A 22,727-nucleotide genomic window follows, 5' to 3' on the forward strand; every position below is an offset into this window, starting at 1 on the left:
AATATTTGACATGCAGAATAATTGAAACAACAACAACAACAATAACAAAATCTCGCCAAGGCTTCAAAATAGCAGTGTTTACAAACTGAGCAGGTCAAAAGCCTTTTTGCAAAGTCATAATTTATATAAATTAAAGTTGACTGCCTTAGTGATGGCATGCTAGTACTTTAACTTTCAGAAAATGTCACAGCATTAAAAAATAGAAACCCTTTAGTCTTGTGTGCTAGCACTATGAATTTAACAACAACAATAGGATTCAAACATCCTTCCTTTAATAATAGGTCAACTGCAGTTTTGCTTTCAAACCTAATAAGATAAACATGTAAAGGGTAATCACGAAGACCTCGTTAATACTTAAAATTGCTTTTGATTGCTTTAGATTGCTTCAAGTCGTGGCTCTGCAACTGAGAGACAATGCTGTCAAAATATCTCCAATCTTTAGATTGTTAAAACTTACACTGATGTATGAAAGAACTTCTAAACGAAACTATCAAAGTCATTAATGATTACAAAGTCCTCGCAAGTTAGAGGATCGCAAAGGCCCTGACCTATTGTCATTTCATACACGGCCTGAAGTGACGGTTGAGAGAAAGAATGACACTTCAACGATAACTATCATTTTAATGATTGACTCACGAATTGTGACTATACATGCTCAAAAACATCCCCAAACTGACAGTGTCAAAGGTCACCGGGTCACTCTAGCCACGGAAGAGCGAGTGTGCAATTCTTGTGAGGAGACAGGTAAGTTAAGCGCGATATTAAATGAGGAATCCTACTTCACAATTTCAAGGAATTAACTTGTCCCTACCAGCCTTTTCAAAAATTTCACGTATGTTCTAGCTAACAAACAAGTAAGTTTTTTTGAAAAGTCACTGCTATACAGTACTGTATTATTCGATGGGGCAAAAGTTTGATATATATGAAATTCTGCGTGATGGCCATGAGTTCATCTGTCCTTAACTCCCTGTTGACTATCTCGAGAAGTCAGTACCTCTACAGATGTACCTCACAGGAATGGGTGACAAATCTAAAAGAAACATTCACACTGACGAGAAAATTCAAGAAGATGCTTTAGTCGACTGTTTTCGGGGGAGAGACAGAGGTAAACTTGAAGCTAGATTCACTGATAACAGACCAAAATTCAGAGCTGATATTTTTTAACAAATTTGACTCGTAAAGATGGAAACCCACGAGTTAGAGTTGCTTACTTTTGCCAGTAACATAGATGGGAAAGCGCATGTTTCGAGTGGAGCCATGTGAGAGGGGAGTTAAGTTCAACCCACCTCCATGTCATGCATCGTCAGGTTTCACTTTCCAACAGTGAATTATGAAAGGCATTCTCACGCGATCACAACAGTCTCCTACTTCAGGAAACTCAAATGGACAAAACTGACAGAACAAGAGCCCAAGGGCACTGTGGTTCCTTGCTTGGGGTATATGACAATACACATAATATTATCAAGCAAGATTGGGCTCAAATAGTCCAAGTAATTGTGGTCCTACATGTACGCATAAAGTAACCAACACTATGGCCAACACTTTTGTGATCACAAAATGTGATCGGATTTTTGATCAAAAGGCACTTTTGAGATCTAAATATGGCGTCGAAAATGTAAGAAGTATAAGGTCACCTACAAGCGGGTCAACAGATATGATAACATTGGTGACCACAGATGACATGACCTTTAAGTATGAAAATGTTCCACCACCCCATTCACAACTTGTCCCAAATTATCAACCATGTCACACCTTGGCATTGGGATTTAATTGTATTAAATGTCTAAAAATTAACTTTAAACTTGTATACATAACTTCACACACAAGGGTCACCCGTAGCCTAGGTCAACCAATTGACATTTTTGATCAGTGAGACCTAAACGGAGCATCAAAACTGTAAAAATTCAAACATGTTTTCTTTGCCCATTTTCTCCCCCCAAAAACCTAGTTTTTTAACATTAGCTGACCTTTGGTGACCTTGGACCACATGACCGCTAAGTTTGAAAATATTCCCCTATACCATTCGCAACTTGTCCAAAAAAATCAACCTTGTCACACCTTGGCACTGGGAGTTATTGCATGAAATGTCTGAAAATTAACTTTGACCTCCTATAACTTCACACACAAAGCTCATCCAGGGGTCAACCTATTGACATTTATGATCAGAAGGTACCTTTAACATCTGAAAATAGCATCGAAACTGTAAAAATCCCCAAAACACGAAAAGGTCACCAGAGGTCAAATTGAGGTCAAGGGTCACCCAGATGTGGGTGGACAATTGGATTACGTAGAAGCAACTCCCAACCCTAACTGACAATTCGTTCTCAAGTTATCGCAAAAATACTAGTTTTTTATCATTAATTGACCTTTGGTGACCTTGGATCACATGACCGTTAAGTTTGAAAATATTACCCTATACTATTTGCAACTACTCCAAAAATATCAACCGTGTCACACCTTAGAACTGGGAGTTATTGCATTAAATGTCTGAAAATTAACTTTGACCTCGTATAACTTCGCACACAAAGGTCACACGGGGGTCAACCCATTGACATTTATGATCAGAAGGTACCTTTAACATCTGAAAATAGCATCGAAACTGTAAAAATCCACAAAACACAAAAAGGTCACCAGAGGTCACCAGAGGTCAAATTGAGGTCAAGGGTCACCCAGAAGCGGGTGGACAATTGGATTACATTGAAGCAACTCCCAACCCTAACGGACAATTTTTTCTCAAGTTATCGCAAAAATACTAGTTTTTTATCATTAATTGACCTTTGGTGACCTCGGATCACATGACCGTTAAGTTTGAAAATATTTCCCTATACCATTTGCAACTTGTCCCAAAATATCAACCGTGTAATACCTTGGCACTGGGAGTTATTACACTAAAAGTCTGAAAATTAACTTTGACCTCATATAACTTAACATACAAAGGTCACCTTGGGTCAACTTATTGACATTTTTGATCAGTGAGACCTAAATAGAGCATCAAACTATACAAATTCAAACATTTTTTTCTTTGCCCATTTTCTCCTCCCAAAATACTAGTTTTTTAACATTAATTGACCTTTGGTGACCTCGGATCACATGACCGTTAAGTTTGAAAATATTACCCTATACCATTTGCAACTTGTCCAAAAATATCAACCACGTCACACCTTGGAACTGGGAGTTATTGCATTAAATGTCTGAAAATTAACTTTGACCTTGTATAACTTCGCACACGAAGGTCACACGGGTGTCAACCCATTGACATTTTTGATCGGAAGGTACCTTTGGTATCCAAATCTAGCATCAAAACCAAACATTTTCTTTTTTGCTCGTTTCCTCCCAAAATAAGCACATTTTTTCTAATGTGACCTTTGACCTTTTGACCTTGGTTTCAAATGTAGTTTAATCTCCTGATTCCAAAAAACAAAACGACAAGTCTGTACAACCATCCTAACTCCGACCGAAAAACTTTGACCCCATATAACTTCGCACATAAAGGTCACACGGGGTCAACCTATTGACATTTATGTTCAGAAGGTACCTTTGACATCTGAAAATAGCATCAAAACTGTAAAAATCCCCAAAAACACGTAAAGGTCACCAAAGGTCAAATTGAGGTCAAGGGTCACCCAGGTGCGGGTCAACAATTGGATTACATTGAAGCAACTCCCAACCCTAACGGACATTTCGTTCTCAAGTTATCGCAAAAATACTAGTTTTTTATCATTAATTGACCTTTGCTGACCTCGGATCACATGACCGTTAAGTTTGAAAATGCTCCCCTAACCAGTTCACAACTTGTCCCAAAATATCAATCTTGTCGCACATTGGCACTGGGAGTTATTGCAGTTTTAATATTTTCGGTTTTTGGACCATAACTGACCTTTGGTGACCTTTGTGGGCACCAGAAACAATAGGGCACACCTTCTCCATATGGTGGATCTATAGTCCAAGTTTGGCCTCAATCCAACATTCCCTTATTGAGATAGAGCGTACCCAAGCAAGTGTCACAGACACACACACACACATACATACATACATACATACATACATACATACACACACACACACGCCAACCTGACTGCATAGGTTCCTTTTGCTAAAGCAAGGAACCAAAAATAGCTGGCAAAAGGTCAACAACCTAAAGCTAAACTGAAGCATGCAACACACTGACTGACTGACTGACTGACTGACTGACTGACTGACTGACTGACTGACTGACTGACTGACTGACTGACTGACTGACTGACTGACAAACACATATACACACACATACTGTACATCACACAGAGAGTTCAGATTATTAACAGGTTAGATAAACAAAGTCATTTCAAAATACAGTGTCTCCCCACACCTGGTACAGACTTTTCTTGTTTTATACTTCCTTGTAAATCTGTTTGAACAATGTTTGATTCCTCTCATGGCCTGTGTAGCAGTCCGTGTTTGTTTTGATTTATCTTGTTCTAGACTTCTTACATTTTTGGGGCATTATCTTGACATATTTTTTTATAAATTTCTTACACATATTTATTACGGAGCAGGAGGAACGTTATGATTTTCGATGTGTAATACTTTTATACATTGGCTGAATAAATAAATGACATGAATGAATAAATGAAATGAGTTGAAAAGGGTCCTCATGACCTGCCACACAATTTTTGACGGATAGGTAAAGCTCGCCTTTTTAACCATTTGTTAAATCGCTGAAAATTTAGTCCAATTAAACCAGCTTGTTGTGCTGGTAATGTGACAATTCTCAACACAGGTATTACACATGCAGGAACACCAAACTAAAGCCAGTTTACCATGTAGCATTGAATAGTGTCACTACTAATATTTTATACCTTTGAGAGATCTATTCTTTTCCTTATCACGTATACATGTATGAACAATAACCATCATATTAACGCGAGAAATATGTGTAAGCTTGAGTCGAGAACGAATGAATCCGGTCGGTAAGCAGACTTAGCTAAGTTAACATTTTCATTTATATAGCGGGAGAATCAGTTGATTTAATGTTTGCTCTAGCGACAAAATTCCTACAGAATTGGTCGTACAAGTTTTTCCTTTAGTGTCACATGTCTATAATTTCAACCAAAAGGAAACGTTACAGGATTTGTGGTGAGGGGGGGGGCAGGAAAAACTGATGTGTAAATACTTTAAATGACTTGGAAGCAATAACTCATTCACATGAGTGCAAAAACAAATAACAAGTAACTGGTTGTGAAGAGTACATAAGAATTGTGTGACTCTCTAGTCAAGACCTGTCTTCACAAAAGTTACCTTGGGTGACTATACCTACCTAATACTATCAAGTGAAAAAAACGTGGTTGCCGTTTTATAGTAGGTCGATGATTTAACAAACTTTGAGACGATCACAGCTTTTTGCACAGTTTTGCGTCCTAAATGTAACACAATTCAAACTAAGAGAGTGAAGTTAAGTTTGATAGATTATCGACAGCCGGCTAGTAAGTTTGACTGACATTTCTGCATGCCTCTCTGACACAAACAGACCACAAAAGTGAAAGACCTACATCATGTAAGTCACGACATAACTCATCCGGGTGTCGCATCCCAGACGCTTTTCAAAAATCATCAAAACAAGCTATACAAGCCGAATTATGTATAGCAGTTCTGTACACAGGAGAGTATAGTATTTCATAAGAGACAAAATTTTCAAAACTGGTACCCAAAATTTGCATGGTAAACTAATCACTGTACATATTAAAGTGTCCTGTTGATTTTTAATAAACAGTGCACTTTACACATCTGAAGATCAAATATTCGGCAAACCGTTGAAACCGGCCTATAGATGACATTTCTCATGTAAAGAACATTTTTTTATGGTACATGGAGCATTTTCACCATCAGGGAATACTGAAAATCTTTAACTACAGTTTTGTGATATTTGTGAGTGTTTGAGGGCAAAGACAATATAAGAGAGGTTTTTTTTCACCTCTGATGCGTTGTTAATGTGTATAAGGCAGTGGACTCAGTTGGATAGGGAGTTCAAAGAAAGGAAAGAATATCTCTACTTACTTTCAAAACGTCGCTGGTGTAGTTCAATACGCCATCGCTGATGGTGTTAAGTGCTACATCTGATTTAAGCAGGGAATCTTTTTGGAAATCGTTTGCGGTGTTCGTTAAAGCCATTCCAGCCCTGCAAACAAGAAAGGGGAATATAATAATAAAAGAAAATACTTGATAGCTTTTTGAATGAATTTGCACTGAATTTTTTCACTCTATTGACACATTTAAAAAGGATGGATGGTTGCAACACTTTTTTCACAAGATAAATTAGGAAATGTTGTGTCAAATTAAATTATAGACCATGATTGTATTTCATTATAAACACAAACAAAATCTGCACCTCACTCAATAGTCTAAATCTCCATTGTTTTTTTCTGTACTGATATGGAACATAAGCAATCCTACATGTGGAGAGGTTCAAATCTAAGCCTTATCACAAAGATTGAACAAATGGAATATGGATATATATGTAAATGAGCTGTATCCTGGCCAATCACTTTTAACATACTGTGTGTACATGCTTTTCACCTTGAACACATGTAGAAATCCATCAGGAGCTAAATCTGTGACATAGACCTACCAGTGTAGGCCTACCAGTGTAAACCTACCAGTGTATGCCTTCCAGTGTACAGTAGGTCTACCAGTGTAGCCTACCAGTGTAAAACTACCAGTGTATGCCTACCAGTGTACAGTAAGTCTACCAGTGTAGGCCTACCAGTATGAAACTACCAGTGTATGCCTACCAGTGTACAGTAGGTCTACCAGTGTAGACCTACCAGTATATGGTCTAGAAACCTAAAACCACTCACCCTAGAATACCAAGGAGGGCCACAAATATGATTGACAGTGTTACCCTCTTACAGCCCAGACTTGAGTCCACTTGTTCCCTCTTACCACCGCAGTTACCGCAGCAACGGCAGCAACAGAAACAGAAGCCGATAAAAGGCACCAGGAAAAACAGTAGAATTCCGATCAGAACCAATATAACCACACCAATAAAACCTAGTATGAGCTGCAACAAGAGAGGAGGAAAAAAACCTGAAAAATTGTCTCCAAAAGGACAAAGGGTTTTGTGTAAACATTGAGCTGATTTAAATACAACAAGAAAACAGTGTAGTTATTGCATAAAACTAAAAGAGCTGATATTTTACTTTCCAATGGCAGACTGACAAGTGAGAGTCTGTCTGGGTTGTTTTGAATACATCCTGCCAGAACCAACATTTCAGGCCCTCTATTAAAGGCACCTTCTCAACAAGAAGAGCTGTGAGTGTAGTAAATTACTACTTGCAATTAAATGCAATAATTAAATAAATGTCATAAGAAAAAACAGAAAGCATTTCTTAATGTCAACAAATGGGTAATTCAAAAACCATGTGCAGTTGCCAACAAATTTCTATGAACCAAGAACTGTCACGAATGCATGTACCCTATACAGTACAGGTGAAATGCTAGTATTGTGTTTTTGTTCGTTTAATAATTGATTGCGTTTAAACATAGAGCCATGTTCCACCCCTTGCATGTACTTGTAGTGTAAACGCAAATTTTGATGAGTGTAGCGTTTAGCTTATTACACTCTTATTTAAAACACTAATATTCGATGAGGCATGATACAGACAATCAATTTGGTCTATAGCCAGGGGACGGGCCGAGGGTCCCCCCAGCATTTACTAAAATTATTACACCTATATAGTATACGTGTGCATCGGACAGATCGACAAGTATGCATTGAAAAATGGGCAGATGCACGTTTCGGAGCGTTGGTAAATAATGGGGGGGGCTTATCATGCATTTGCCCCCTCAAATTTTTCATTGGAGGGGCTGAGCCCCCCAAAGGCCCCCCCCCCGGTTCCTCCGCCACTGGTTTGTTATGTAGTTGTGTGGTTGACATCTTTCTTCTATACATATTCTATACAAGTTGAAGAGTAACGTATGCTTGTTCTTCTATCAAATATGAATTTCATGCGACTGTAAGATATTAATACGATAAAGCATCAACACTCGAGGAAATTGGCAAACTTATTAAGATCAATTATTGTTAAATATCTGCAAATCTGTTAGAGTAACAGGAACGCCATCTTACCTCCCCAGCGGTAGCACCAATATCCTCAATTTCTCCATTATCATTTAAGTCTATGAGGACATTCCTGATGGTCTCTGAAAATAGGATAAGACAACAAATTTATGGTTTGTCATTTGAATGCTACTCAGAACTAAAGAATTCAGCAACCTTGTAAAAAGTGGATGTAGATTTGGTGAGAGGAGAAAATTGGTCCACGGGCAGCAAGAGGAAATTGGGTCAGATAACATACAGTGCTTTCGTTTTAACAACTTGTCGACGAATTGAAAACAAAGAAAAGTTACTGGTCAGGGTGGTCTAGTTTCTCACTTTCCTGATTTGTCTAATCTACTGATTGATATCATTTTAGCAATGTGCTCCCATTCCCCATATGAGACTCCACCCACTCAAATCCTAATTCCGATATTACCACGACCAGACAAATCAGTAAACCAACGATGGAAAGCTAGGAGTCCTCCAAAATAAATTCTTGGCAAAGAGTCGAGACACTTCTGAAGATCACCTCTTCGCCATATTCCACGAGAAAGCCTCAAATTGCATTAAGATGCAACTTACCGTAGGGTAATCCGTGGACGACAAAGTCCACAAACCCTTGCGACATATCCGAGAGGACCTTGGGATGTTTGATATCGTCGAACGACAGCTCCAAGTTGGACTTTGGGATGGGGTCAAACATCCCCCAATTAATGGTCCCATCGTCGTTGATGCTGGGGGTTACTGCCCCATCTACCTTAATAGTCCTTTCATAAATCCCTGTTATGAGAATTAAGTTGCAAAAGGCAGTCCAAACGAACCACGATGATCTGTTCTTCATTGTCGTGACGGCCTCAGAGTTCTCTCTTATCCGTTATTGCACACTGCCCGCAGCGGCTGGTCTGGGTATAAGATTCTCTACCGTGGTGCTCTTAATATTCTGTTATCTGCAATAATAAAAATGGTATAGATTTGGAAGATTAACTAATCTAAGCAGATTGGCATATGAAGAGTGTACTATACCCTTTCTTCTCTCAATTGGCTCCATACACCAACATTTCCTAATGTACCAAACACAAACCCCATACACCATGTTCCCACCTCCCCCCATCCTCCTTCCCAACTGCCTCCCCCACCCACCAATCCCCCCCCCCCCATTACACATATACACATTTCAAGTTTTGATCAATCTGGAGCAATTCATTAAATATGTGCAAAGTATGATGTGGAATGTTGCACTTGCACATCAAAATTGCTTATTTTAGGCCTTAATAAGTTAACCCTTAATTACAAGCCCACAAATTTGAATAATGTGATGTTCTTTCTTTCAAAGAAGACAAATCAAATATTTCAACAAATTTGCCTTAGGTCACAAACCTGTGTTCAGTGACTTAAAAACGACAATCGTGAAAACAGAGGGATAAGATCATGAAAAATTAGGCAAGTCACATCCTATGCATTATCACTGTGCATAATAAGCTTAATATTTATTCATAAATAAAACTAGAATTGAGAAAAGACTTGCAAATAATGGTCAATCTTTTATCAAGTTTGATGGGAGTTGCAGCTATTTTCATGAATATCTAATGCCTTTTAGAGTGATTATGACAATGTTGTTCAAATGGCTACAGGTCTCCATAGAAGTTGCCATTCTTTACTGCCCACATCCAATCCGGGTGTTGTTCATCAGGCGTACAGGAAAGTACGGATAATATGACAGGCACTGACAACTGATCCGACGTTTGGCTAAGAATGCAGGGTTTGTTGTTATTGTTTAAATCAAACACATGATTGCCCGTCATGAACTGATGAAATGTGAGAATATAGAAATGGAGCCACACCCAATGCACTGCTCACAGTTATTTAAATACACTGTACTAGTATGGAATCCTAACGATGCATCAAATTGAAATTACTATTTCTTGCAGGTTTGGAACTTTAACCTAGGTAAAAGTGAAACAGTCCTGATAACTCCAAATACCTCAAAACTGTGATAACAAAAATCCTATACAAACAGTCTGAAACATCATCTTTTCTGTGTGTGTGTGGTTGTACTTTAATGTACAATTCAGAAATTCAAATAAAAGTATCTCAAATGTGGGGATTACATGATTTTAGTATCTGAGATGACAGTTATGGAATGTATATATAATGAGCTATATGAGCTATGTGATGTAACCTATCTTGGGATATTGTGTTTGCAAGGTTTACGGCTTTACAGAGTGTGACCTCTTATGACCTTTGACCTCCACCAAAAACAACAAGGTTCTTGTGCTCATTTAGGGAAGGCCACATGCCAAATATGGGAGCAGCTTCCTATCTGGAGATGTCATGTATAGAAGGATTGCAAGGTTTGACCCATGGTGACCTTAAATGACCTTTGACCTACACTAAATTGTGTCAAAACTTTACACTACAAGAGGCTATCCTACCATGCATACGGTATATGAGCTCCTTTGAAGTTCAGGTTTTGCACACTGCTGACAAACACATATATACATTTCCAGCACACAATGTTTCTTTTTCTTGAACTATAACATACCAAGATTAAAATTCTGCTAAAAAGAAATCCTCTAAAAAATTAATTTGTGTGCCATCTTGTAATGGCACTCCTAGAGTTTGTCACAAAGATGTTCATCTGGTTTGAAGCCTAGCAAGTTTGTGAAACTTCCAGGAAACATTGCACCATGGGAACTTACAGTAGGGTCATTCGAAGTCAACTTAGAACACCATCACATGCCCAGAAAAGAAGACTATAGCTGGATCTTACAATATCTTTGATGTTTTTGATTCACTTCTGAGAAGCTCATGTTCTTCTTGACAGAAGAACACCTACGTCAGTAAAAATTCACAGGAACTTTGGATGGGAATCTGGAATCATTTTACATGTTATCATGGTAATCAAGGAACAATACAGGAAATGGAACTGAGGCACAAACACACCCACCCATATAGATTATAAACGTTCAGTAAGAAAATCTAGAGGGTCAACAAATATTAAACAACAATCCCTTGTAAAGCAGATAGCAACAGTTGGTCAACTATTGTATTTTATCGATAAAAATTACTTGCAATTACTCAAACTGTATACATATATACAATGTACAGTAAGACATTCTCCACTTATCATTCCACATACAATGTAGATGAATGAAGGAGCCACCCTAAAAGCACATACTAGACACTTTTCTATTACAGTAACTGTGCTTTTAGTGAAAGAAGCAACTTTAATAAAAAAGCTCAAGAATTTTAATATCTCAAAAATCAATCTTTGAAATGATGCTAGACTAGCCAAGGTACTGTAATGAACTATGTTATGATCTTTGCAAATGCATATTTCCGGAAATTTGTTCAAAATCAACGTTTTCAAATTTAAGGCTCTTCCAAGCAGTTTTTTGTTGTTGTTGTTGCTATATAGAGCCTTCAAAGATATTGGACTCGTTAGTGTACACCTAGGAAGCTGTTTGATAGGATAGTACAGCTGTCTAGGTGAAAACTTATGTCTGATTGAAGAAAGAGCAACATATCATATTAAAGCATCCTGATGAATTTTGCATTAATTCCATTCCTGCATGTACCGAAAGGTACAGTACGGAGGGGTCGTCTCACTTGCCTATCAAATTTTTTTCTTTGACAGCAACCTCACTCGTAATAAGAAAACTCTGAATATTCGTTCCTTTATTTTCCTTTCTTGTTTCAATTTTGTCTTATATTATTAGTTTTGATTTTATAGTTGTAGACAGATTCCTAGAAGGATTGATGACTAAAACCTTGCAATAGACTAGTATCAGACACTTAGCTCTTGAGTAAAACTTGTTTTGCAAACACAGCACATGTTTTACCCAGGATCGGGTTTATTATATTTGAATTATTTTTTGTTTTTGAAATGCATGTAATTTAACACATTAAGTAGTAGATCGCGACACTGACCAACATCATTGGGGTCTGAGACATATTTTTTTAATTATTTTTTAATTTATCAAGTGCTGAATGATGCTTTAACAAACTTGCAACAGAGAGTGGGAAGCCAGCAAGAACAAAAATTTTACTTCATCATTTTGTTTCAACAATTATGAAACTGAAAGAAAGAAATAAACATGCGTACATAATGTATACACACACATATAATGAAGCATCTAGTTTAAAGGGCAATTGTTAATTATCTCACAACACTTTCATCCCTAGTCAAGTACTATATATACAGCATATATATATATACGGTACATATTTATATAGTACTTCAAGGATGACTTTTAGGCAAAGTTTTGATATTTGTCACATTCTAAGTAATATAAGAATTTGAGAGATAGTACTGTTTCTACTATCGCTCTTCGTTGTCAATAAGGGCTTTGGAAGTCATACACCAGCTTTATTTCAGGGTGATTGCAGGCAAACTATCAAATCTAAACTAGATGATTTAAGCCATAAACATCTAGACATCAGTTTGTATTTGTTTATAATGACAGTCATAATGAGGCTTTAAAATACACAAACAGAAGAAGGGGAAAAAACAATGGTCACAGAAGGTTTCACAATTTCAGTTAATTGAAGTCCATTTCATTTTCTTAATCGTACAAATTTCAATAATAGGCATTCAAATATTCAGGCTGAAATTCTAGCTGAGAAGATGAGCCCTACAGGATATCGTGCAGCATGTAACATCGGTAGTCCACAAACTTCCGCTACGACCCACTAGACCATCGACTCATCAGATTAAATTCTCAGAATGCAATGAACACTAGCTTGGACTACTGTTTGGATGTCAGAAAGCTACTAAACCAGATACATACATTTTCTGATATCAGGAAAACAAATTGAGATTCCCACAAAAAACTGTTCTGGGTGGCTTTCCATGGTTTGTGAATTCCACTACAGTAGCTTGCAATGCCAGTGTGCCACACCCACTGGACAGATAAATCACAGAGCTTCCCATCTTAGTGAAAGTAGATATTTTCCCACCCCTGTAAATTACAGATAGTTTATGTAGTAGACAAGTACAATGCTTGAGTGGTTATTCAACAGGAAGGATTAACCATCTCAACCACGGTTTCTGTTGTTGTGAACGAAGCCTTTTGTATTATTGGTGTTAGTTGTTGTCAGTGAAACCAACCATGATGAGACCATTGTGAGAACCTTTCTGAAAGAGTCTATAAACAAAGATAGGATTGCTTGACTGTGTTGTATGTTACAGGTATGTGCCTTTGTAACAATGTTACAAAAGTAAAACCCAACTAGCTTCTTTGTGTCAATCTTTTGATTATTTATAGGATGGCTTTTGGCAAAAGAGTAAATTTTGTTACATTTCAGACTATTAAAACACAATGATCAATATCAGTTCAGGCTGAATAAATTATACACAACACTCATCAATTGAAAGTGGCTGGATTTCTTAGTTTAACACATTACATACTGTTACATCAAAAAACGAAATGCAAGAAAAAGCACAATAGGAAAATAAAGTCATGTCCCCAGAATAACGACCCTTCAACACAGCGAACATGGAAATGGCAACCCAACTTCACAGGGTCTCAACTCAAAAAGTGCAAAATTTTCTAGATACTTGGATCTTTTTTCGCAATAAATTCAGCACTGCAACCTTGTTATCTCAAGACTCATGCCACTGTTATCCAAGTACAGTCACCTTACCCAATGGATGCTCTATTTCAGATTGAATATACTCAAGAAAATTACAACGGGATTCAAACATAGTCGCAACACTACTACTGATTAAACAGCATTGTAAAACTAATGTATATATTGTTTTCTTTTCTCGTACAGAAAATCAACAGCCTCCCACATACAATGTAAATTCCTACGCATAAAATCAAACACGAGCCACTCATTAATATGTATGTCATTGTTCCGTACTCTTCACCCATAGCAACACAGCAGACTATTCCATGTAGTCATTTCACCCATCATCCATATGTCGTCAGGTCGGGAAAAAATTGATTTTTATTGATTCTCTTCCAAAAGAAAAAAATACTTAAGCGGATCAAACTCTGCTTATAACGATTCAAACATCTGCCAATAAACAAACATGTTGTAAAACACTGGTTTTGACGGGTGGAATATTTACTCACGACCAAACGATGAAAGTGTGCAGATGCATCGTGGAGAATTTAGTGGGCATGACAACATACATATTGCAGTACAACTGAGTTAACTTGCTCATCACAACGTTACTGTATACTGCAGAAAAGTGTATTTTAAAAGTAATGGAAATTTGTTTCCCAAACAAAGGTTTCTAAATCATTCCTTTCTTTGTTCTTTTTTATCTATTTTCTTTCTTCCTTTTATAGTACCGTTGGTCAACAAATATGTTATGGAAATGTGATTATGACACATCATTTATACCCAATGTATAAATATCTATTATTTAACCTTTTCCAATTATTATAAACATTGCTATATTTATAGCTCAAACTAACTTTACCTTTCGACTCATTATTATGTCCATTTAATCTGCTGCCACTCCAAGAACATACTAAACCATGTACAGTAGGAAATGATGTGATCCAGCTTAACAGTGAACTAAGATGCATAATTTTCCCAAGTGTGTAGATTTTACATGTTTACGCTTTAAATTAATGAAAAAAGGGGGAAAAAGTAACATTTAAATCTGAGTTTCTCTGCTTTGATGATTACAGTTAATGAATGACTGAGTTACCTATACCGAAGCTGTTTTGATATGTTTATCATACTCCAGCATTAACTAATCAAAACCAATTAAAGTCAAATCAGATATCCTCCAGTTTTGACCTTGTTTTCTTTATTCTCACTACTTTAAAAGACTTTTTTAATTAGCTAAATAATTGTTATTGCTATAGTCAAGCGAGGGAATAGGAACTAAATATGTTTTTATGGGATTTCACTAGTTGTTAACTGTATTGAAATTTTACCAAAACCAATGAAAAATTTGACAAAAGATGTTATTATAGCAAAACTTGATATCTACTGAAAAAGACATGTGTCTGAAATTCTGATCTTAACAGGATCTTCATCCAAAGTCAGATTAAGTCTTTTGAATCAATTTGATTAATATTCTTCTTGGATCAAAAATTTTGAAATATTCTCAGATTATCTTGGACATAGCAAAAAATTGATCCTTAACACAACAATAACCCACTCCAGAGGAAAATTAAACCACAAAGACCAAAAGTCAGCAATAAATCTGAGCAAGTTTGCCCTTAAATTACAAATCAATTTTAGGGGACTTCAAGAACCTGTGATATACATACCAGTTAGGTCAACATAGCTTCTATTCCAGGCACAGTGTATATGTAAATCTGGGCCTAGCTGTTCCATAAAATTATTAATTTTCGACAAGCTGTGAGAGATATTATATAACACAATGAAGCTGCACAACTGGATGCCGCAATTCAGTAACATTCCTGAAACATTTAAATGTTACATTCCATTGAAACTAAGAAGGGACATAAAATAGTTCTGTACAATTGGATGAAATTTGGTTCGTACATAGTAGAACTAACTTTTTTTTCACATGTAACAGACTTCTAAAAATTTGAGATTGAGAAATTGCCTTAATGTTTAACAATTTTTTCTGGTTGTGCAGACAGCAAGTTTGGTTGTCTGCAAAAATGTTGCAAAATAAAAACGACCATTATGTAAACTGTAAGAGAGATGTGTAGGTCTAGTGGATAGAAAGCCAATATGTACTGTACACAGTAGGAGAGATGTGTAGGGTTGGTGAATAGAACATCAACTTTGGCGATGATACTGTACCAATTTATCATTTTACTACTTTGGGGGTATTTATAGCGGTTAAAATGTACAATCTGAAGTTGATGTTTAGTAAACAACCAGTCCTCTGTCCGTTGGTCGACCTACTAAGCTGATTGTGGTTGTACGAACAGAAACTTGGTCGTCTGGGACATCGGACGACCCTTTTAAAAATCTGTCCAGAGTACTTAGTCAATGTTATAATGCTCAAAGTTTTCAACCAATAGAAATTAAGCTCTCCAGTCTTCAAGGGTATTTCGCCACATGACCCAAGACGTAGGCCTAAATCCAGATCTAAATTTAATGTATTAGGTAAGCAGACCTGACTGTTTCGAAATTGGCAAAACTGAATCTAAAACAGAATTAAGAACACACCTTTGAACTAGACAGATAACAAAAATTGGACCAATCTAGACTCCTGTCTAGATTGAAATCTAAATCTTCTCAGAATACAAATTTTAAAGCCGTCCATTGGAAATGTCTGCTGTACAGAGTCAGCATATTAAAACAGTTTATCTACAGAGATGTACACAGTCAGGCCTCTAATTACTCCTTAATCTTGCTGACAGACAACAAAACTTTGTTGTACAGAGAACCTCAAAAGAAGTCTAATCCAGTCACACTAAACAACTGTATAGTAATGGTAATTAAGTATTGAAGTGCATCAAAAACATTGATCAACATCACCTCAAAAGCCTTTTCTTTTGCTAAAGAACCCTAATTGGTTAAACGTTAATGCTGCCAGTCCAGTTTATTTTCCCGGAACATTTTCCTGTTGAAAAATTTACTGACATTTTTTACATCTTTTTGATTATGTACATCAATATACAGACATATCTTTACATGTAACTAGCCAGTACAGTGACTCATTACTTTCACAGAGAATACTTAATCCTGTATCACAATAAATTTAAATTAAATTAATCCTGTATGATTGTTTCACATCGGAGATTGAGCCTTATTGTAAAAGTCTAAAAATGTAGAAAATTTTCAATAAGGAACCACTGTGTTAAATTATGCGAGACAAACTTAGAATCTTCAAATGTGCGTTCCAAAATATGAACATGTTACATGTATACAGTACTGTACATACTCTGTTTAACACGTACAGTATATCACTGTCGATACAACAGTTACCAGTAAACCACACTGGAAATATCTTAGCATCATTTTTTTTTATACAACATTGCATACATCATCTCATATTAAACTATATAATGAGTAAATATAATTAACTTGGTGAATGATTCGCCACAAATTTATTACACTTTTATCAACTTACCACGCACAGTACTGTTCACTCCAACCCACTACTGCAATGTACAAATTGCATGTACATGTATAATATACAGGTATGGTTACCTCGACTTGATTTTAGCAGCTGACGTCAGTTGTTAATGAAAACCAATTACTTTTACACAAGTCTGTCCAGAGTGAGCTCTTTGCAAAATGTGGTAAATTCCAGCCTTTCCTTATTGCTGACAAAAAATGGAAATCCTCATACAGCAAAATGGGATTCAAATGATAACTACTGAGTAAGAGTTAACTGTTCCACAGACTAATTGACTGGCTAGGTTTCGTTTTATCAGAAGAAGAATTTCCTTTGGTAACAAATATCCAATGTGTACAGATGGCAAATTCAACAGCAATTAGAATGGCTTCTGGAGGCCGATTGCAACAAGTACTTTAAAGCACAACGCGGAAGGCTAGTCTTACCAGCAGAAAAAACCCCAAAACACGTCAACTGTGTACTGTACGTACAATGACTCATCCCTTATTGTGTACGTTGTCGTCTTTCAAAGTAATCAGAGACAAGAAATCGTGAGACTCTTTGCCAACTGTATCTTATCTACTTAAACTAAACATGGAATTTGATCCTCTAGAACTGAAGTCATTAATTTTACCCCACCCTAGATTTTGTTTGGGTTAATCAGACACTTTTATCAGACGCTTTTTTTTGTTGTTAACAAAGTGCTGTAAACTGTGTTTCAAGGTTTTCTTTATTTCTTTGTTACAAGAGTACAAGACACATAATTAAGTTGTTTTATGTTGTTGTCAATGATACTACAGATGTGTGACTCACAATAGGTATATACAATACAAGCTGAACCACACCAGGGATTTGCAGCAACTGACAACATATCAGATATCCCTACTGTACGTAGTTATTGTTTAACCTCACAGCTCGGCAAGATAATATTCAAGCACTGTATGAGGTGTAGGTATCTCCCTTCAATTTAAATTAATTTACATAATGTTGCACAATTGGTCAAAGGTCGGCGAAGTTTATCTGCTGGTGGGTGATGATATCCAGGATGTGTACTGAAGTAAGCTGGTGTAATAATGTTTGTGTTTGCTACAGTAGTTACATATTAGCAAAGACTATCACCACATTTGAGGAAACTGTAAGCTGTGGTTATCTTTTCTTTCTTGCTTGGCAAACATATTTAGTAGATTGTTGGTGTATAAATTAGGGAGGGGCACCCTGTCACCTCTTGCCAAAAAAAAAAAGGGGAATTTTGAAACCCTCTAAATGTAAAATGGTGGCATGCACATTTTATAAATTGAAGTATTCATGTACAACTTAACAGTAATTTTGTAAAGTAACAAGTGCAATTGAACTTTTTAAGCTGCCTATTAAAATGTTTAATAGGATACACTGAATTGAACATAACTTGAGCTACTGTACTGTACACTACTGATGATCAAGGCTTTGAATAGGCTTGACAGTACTATGACAATATTTCAGTAGAATCAATACTTATATCCATCTAACGATATTGTATACATACCTACCGTTATATACCCGCTTCATTGAAAATAACAATATTACTAGAACAGTTAAATTCAACATCGATTCATCCCCGTAAGGATCGCCTATCCAAGGAAAACACACGCTAAAGCACTCCATGCTTACATAAGACAGATTCACGGGTATCAACTCTCATGGCTTAACATCTCAGCACAAAGCAAGATTGCAAACGATGGTTTCTACTATAACAGTACCCAATCAATTTGTTTGTACAACTAAATTACATTCTAACAATCTGATTAATGAAAACTGTTGAAACTAACAGCAGAACTGTACCTAGAACTAGAAATAAGTTGTGTAGTTGAGTGTATTGCATACATGCCTACATGTATGAGCAACGTAACCACCAATCCCATACATGTAAGGTACAGGACAGAGGTCCACAAACACATGCCTGAGTTGTACATGTTCGTTTCGCTGCATAACTTTTAGCAGATTTTGTTGAGGCAGCAAGGATTAAAATTGCATTCAACAAAGTGATTTAACTAGTGTTGCGCAGATATCGCCAAGTTCGGTTCTGGCTGATATCCATTATTACCATCCCAATTTCGGTTCGATACTGATATTTTTAAACAGCCAGAATGAAGGCCAAATCGGGGGTTTTGGTCATGCATAAATACATAACATATCCAAATTATAATCGGCTATCGTGAGTTATTATCCTTTGTACGACTCACAAACAGTATAACCACTAGTAACTCTCATTGCCGATGCCATTACTAACTAAATGAGAAAAATATATATTTTCACAAAATGAACCATGTGCGCAATCTATGACACCAGGCCTAAGCTCTAATCTTTTATCTAATCCCCAACAAGTTAGATATGCTTGAAACTTGTGTGCTAGCAATTTGTTTTGGAAAAACACAAGCCAATACTTCCCCTTACTTCTGTTCAATGATTTGTTACATGTTTGACCAACTACATTCAACACTTAGGTTGCAAGTCTTATACAAACTGTCATCAAATGGAGCCACAAATTTCTTAGCAGAAATGTTAAACAGTGACATCATGTGATGAATAAAACTGATTTCATGTAGAAAATAGTGCTGTGCCGTTTACAAGTTTAAACGTGTAAACGAACGAAACATCGCTTAAACGTTTAATAAAACCTTATGAACGTTTAAACGAAACTATGATATCAACTGAAAATTAAATTATTGGCAAAAATCGTGTATCAATTCCCGTGTATATTTTGTCTACTACGCGAAAAAACAAAACAACTTACGATCAGTCGAATCATAAACCGCGAACGTAATCCTACTTTTGTCCCCCCCCCCCCCCCCGATGTATCCGGCGATATGAATGGCTTAAACTTGAACGCTGTTATCCTTTTGTGAAAACTTCCTGATTCGCGGCACAAGTGTACTTTATATCGAGCTGACAGCGGCGGGGCAGATAATCCAGTCAATGCATGTTTGATCGAAATGATTACAATCCCTGTCCATCACTTTGAACTCTCCGACCAGACAATACCGGGTCGAATACTCGACTTGGTAATAGTTGTTCAAATACATGATCAAAGGAAATGTATCGATTGGAAATCGTAAAAAAAACTCTGAAAATCAGTAGAGAAATTACCAATTGTGTACGAAAAGTAAGTTGGTACACCTTTCAAATTTTACGAAAGATCCAGCAAAACACTTTCGACAAATTCATGCGAAACTGGCAAATCGTGCTAAATGCAACTAATGTCATGTATACAAGGCTCTAGTACACCCATTTATGAATAAACCGTAAGACCACATCTGGTGTTAAGCGGGGGGGAAAGAAAGTATTTTCTAGAATTTCCAAAAATACGGAAAAAATAATGTCCTACCACAGTTAAGTGTATAGCAAATAGCCTAACCACCTCGTCTGTTACAGATCTCACGTAACTACAAAAACACAACCAATTGTATTTTGCGAACTTGACGTTTTCTACAAGAACATGGAAATAATGTTAAGCATTAGTTAATCATGCCGTGTGGCCTAAAACATATTTTATTACAAGGTTTACTTTAATAAAGATGACCATAGCTTGATATCTTGTGCTGCGTGTATGAACTGTGCCTCGTGTATCATTCGGAATACTCTATGAAACGTTTCTTGGAAACGTGCCAAAAATGTTAACAAACAGGTGTTAGACAGGGGATGAGCGCGCAGTTGTTTGGCAAGGTACCTGGGAAAATTCTGAGCACATATACAGTATCCTACCGTAGTATTTAAGTTAGGTTAAACTGTACTGCAGTTGTAAACTGATGTACGTTTAGTGCGCGCTATTCATTGTTAGGCATTCTAGAAACGGGGCTTCAGCCAGGTATGTTCAGTTGTGATTATGTTGTGTTCCTTGTACAATACAGCGCTAGACTGGTCAAATTTACTTTTCCAAGTCGCGAACACAGTGCTATGTACGTAAGGTTAAGTGGCCTGACTGGTCTGTTGACTGATTGTTATCAGTAAATATTTTTCAGAATTTGCGTCGTTTCTATGCTTTCGGCATTTTAACTAATGGCTATTAATCAACTCGAAACGAAGACTAAAGAATTTTTTTTTGAGGACAGATTATTTAATCATCTCTAATAACAAGACGTAGCTTTGTTGTGACAAAAGAATTCAATATCGGTTTTCGTTATCAGCAATGAGGCTGAATTTTCGGCGCAACACTAGTTAAAACTTTACTTTATAACAAATAATGAATGATCAATAATGAAAAATGGTAAAATGAGTAATGCAATTTGAGACATATTCCAAAGATAAAAGTCTCATTCCCATGACCTTCCAACTAGTAACAGTGCATGCCTTTGTCATTTCACCCAATCCTCACACTAACGTAACATACTGTAGGTCTAACATAGAAACATTACATCTGTACTCAGTTTCAGATCATTAAATGGCTAATGCAGCAGGCCATCCTTGGACTGTTCTGCGATTTCCACATGCTATTAATTTTATGAGTTAATGAAACGCTATTGCTTACTGTGGAAAGGGTGGTTACTTGTGGTCTAATCCTTCCTAGAACTAAGCTGGATATGAGTAAGACTAGGCCTAACCTATATTATAAAATACTAATGCCTAATGGCGTAGGCTAGTCTAATGTTCCGGCTAGGCCTACAACGAATACAAGAATGTAGACCGTCGTCTTTTAATATTTCCACTTACTTTTGATACAAATACAACCAGAATGTGCTTTGTAACGTAGTTCTAGTCCAATTTCAGTGTCTCCTGCTGACTTTCATCATTTCCATCAAGCTCAATTGTATTTAAGTACGGACTTCTGTACAATGAGAGAACACCATGTACTGTAGTGGAATTGGTTTGGCTTGCTACTGAGTGCAACTCGCATCTATTATGCCCATATGTGCTGGAAACATCAAATCATAACAAAGCCGTGCAAACCTAATGATGACGTCATATCAGATGCGGTTTCTCTAAAGCGATGACTAACGGCAGTCCCCACCCGCCCACTTAATTTGCTTTTGTGCATATGGCCAGGGTGTTGTTAGCGTCGAATTTATAGATTAGAAGTGTTCGAGTTCGTTGAGGACTCGAGTATATTGGCACAATAAAAAGAAACCGGACTTCTGTCTCGATTCCTGTGGTGAGTATCATAATGGGGGTTCTAGAATGTTACCCCCTCCCCTCCCTGTCATAGAATATGTGCTTGATCATGCTGAAAGAAAACCTCTTGAAACGACCCCGTATTAAAAGAACACCTTTTCGCAATCTATGGAACAGGGATACCATACAGTTCCTTTGGTGAGGGATCTGCCAAACATCAATTTCGCTTCACCCACCCCCCCCCCCCCCCCATCCCCCAGCCATAGAAATATAGTTTATTCTCACACAAGCTAAACGGTGGTACATCTTTCTGTTTGTAAGAATACGCATGAACGGTGGGGGTACAGGTGGTGGTGTGGTGTGAGGGAGGGGGTGTCAGATATTTCTTTGTTAAATATTTGAGAAAAGGACTGTGAATCTATTTGAAAGTTGAATTCGATGCACCGATAAGGAGGCTGAAAATGCAGACAATATTACATAATATCCTACTGTACAGTAGATAAATATGTTCCAGGACTTATTTTCAGACTGACAATGGGGGTTTGTCCTTCAGTTTTG

General features: G+C 36.9%; 1 protein-coding gene across 5 annotated transcripts in view; it reads right to left on the reverse strand.

Annotated features, from left to right (window-relative positions):
* Positions 1–21,947, reverse strand: part of LOC139967452 (prominin-1-A-like) — a 58,164-nt gene extending 36,217 nt beyond the window's left edge. For 2 of the 5 annotated variants that reach the window (XM_071971283.1, XM_071971280.1), the window contains exons 1-5: positions 17,100–17,623; positions 8,657–9,021; positions 8,105–8,178; positions 6,834–7,036; positions 6,034–6,154 (exon numbers count right to left, since the gene is read on the reverse strand). In XM_071971283.1, the coding sequence (XP_071827384.1) occupies positions 6,034–6,154; positions 6,834–7,036; positions 8,105–8,178; positions 8,657–8,915 (657 nt within the window). In that variant the 5' untranslated portion in view covers positions 8,916–9,021; positions 17,100–17,623. Of the gene's footprint in view, positions 1–6,033; positions 6,155–6,833; positions 7,037–8,104; positions 8,179–8,656; positions 9,022–17,099; positions 17,624–21,770 lie in introns of those variants that run through there. The other 3 variants (XM_071971284.1, XM_071971282.1, XM_071971281.1) reach the window with 2 other exon arrangements.
* Between the last annotated feature and the right edge of the window lie 780 nt (positions 21,948–22,727).

This window comes from Apostichopus japonicus, chromosome 5, assembly GCF_037975245.1.
Source record: "Apostichopus japonicus isolate 1M-3 chromosome 5, ASM3797524v1, whole genome shotgun sequence".
Taxonomy (NCBI): domain Eukaryota; kingdom Metazoa; phylum Echinodermata; class Holothuroidea; order Aspidochirotida; family Stichopodidae; genus Apostichopus; species Apostichopus japonicus.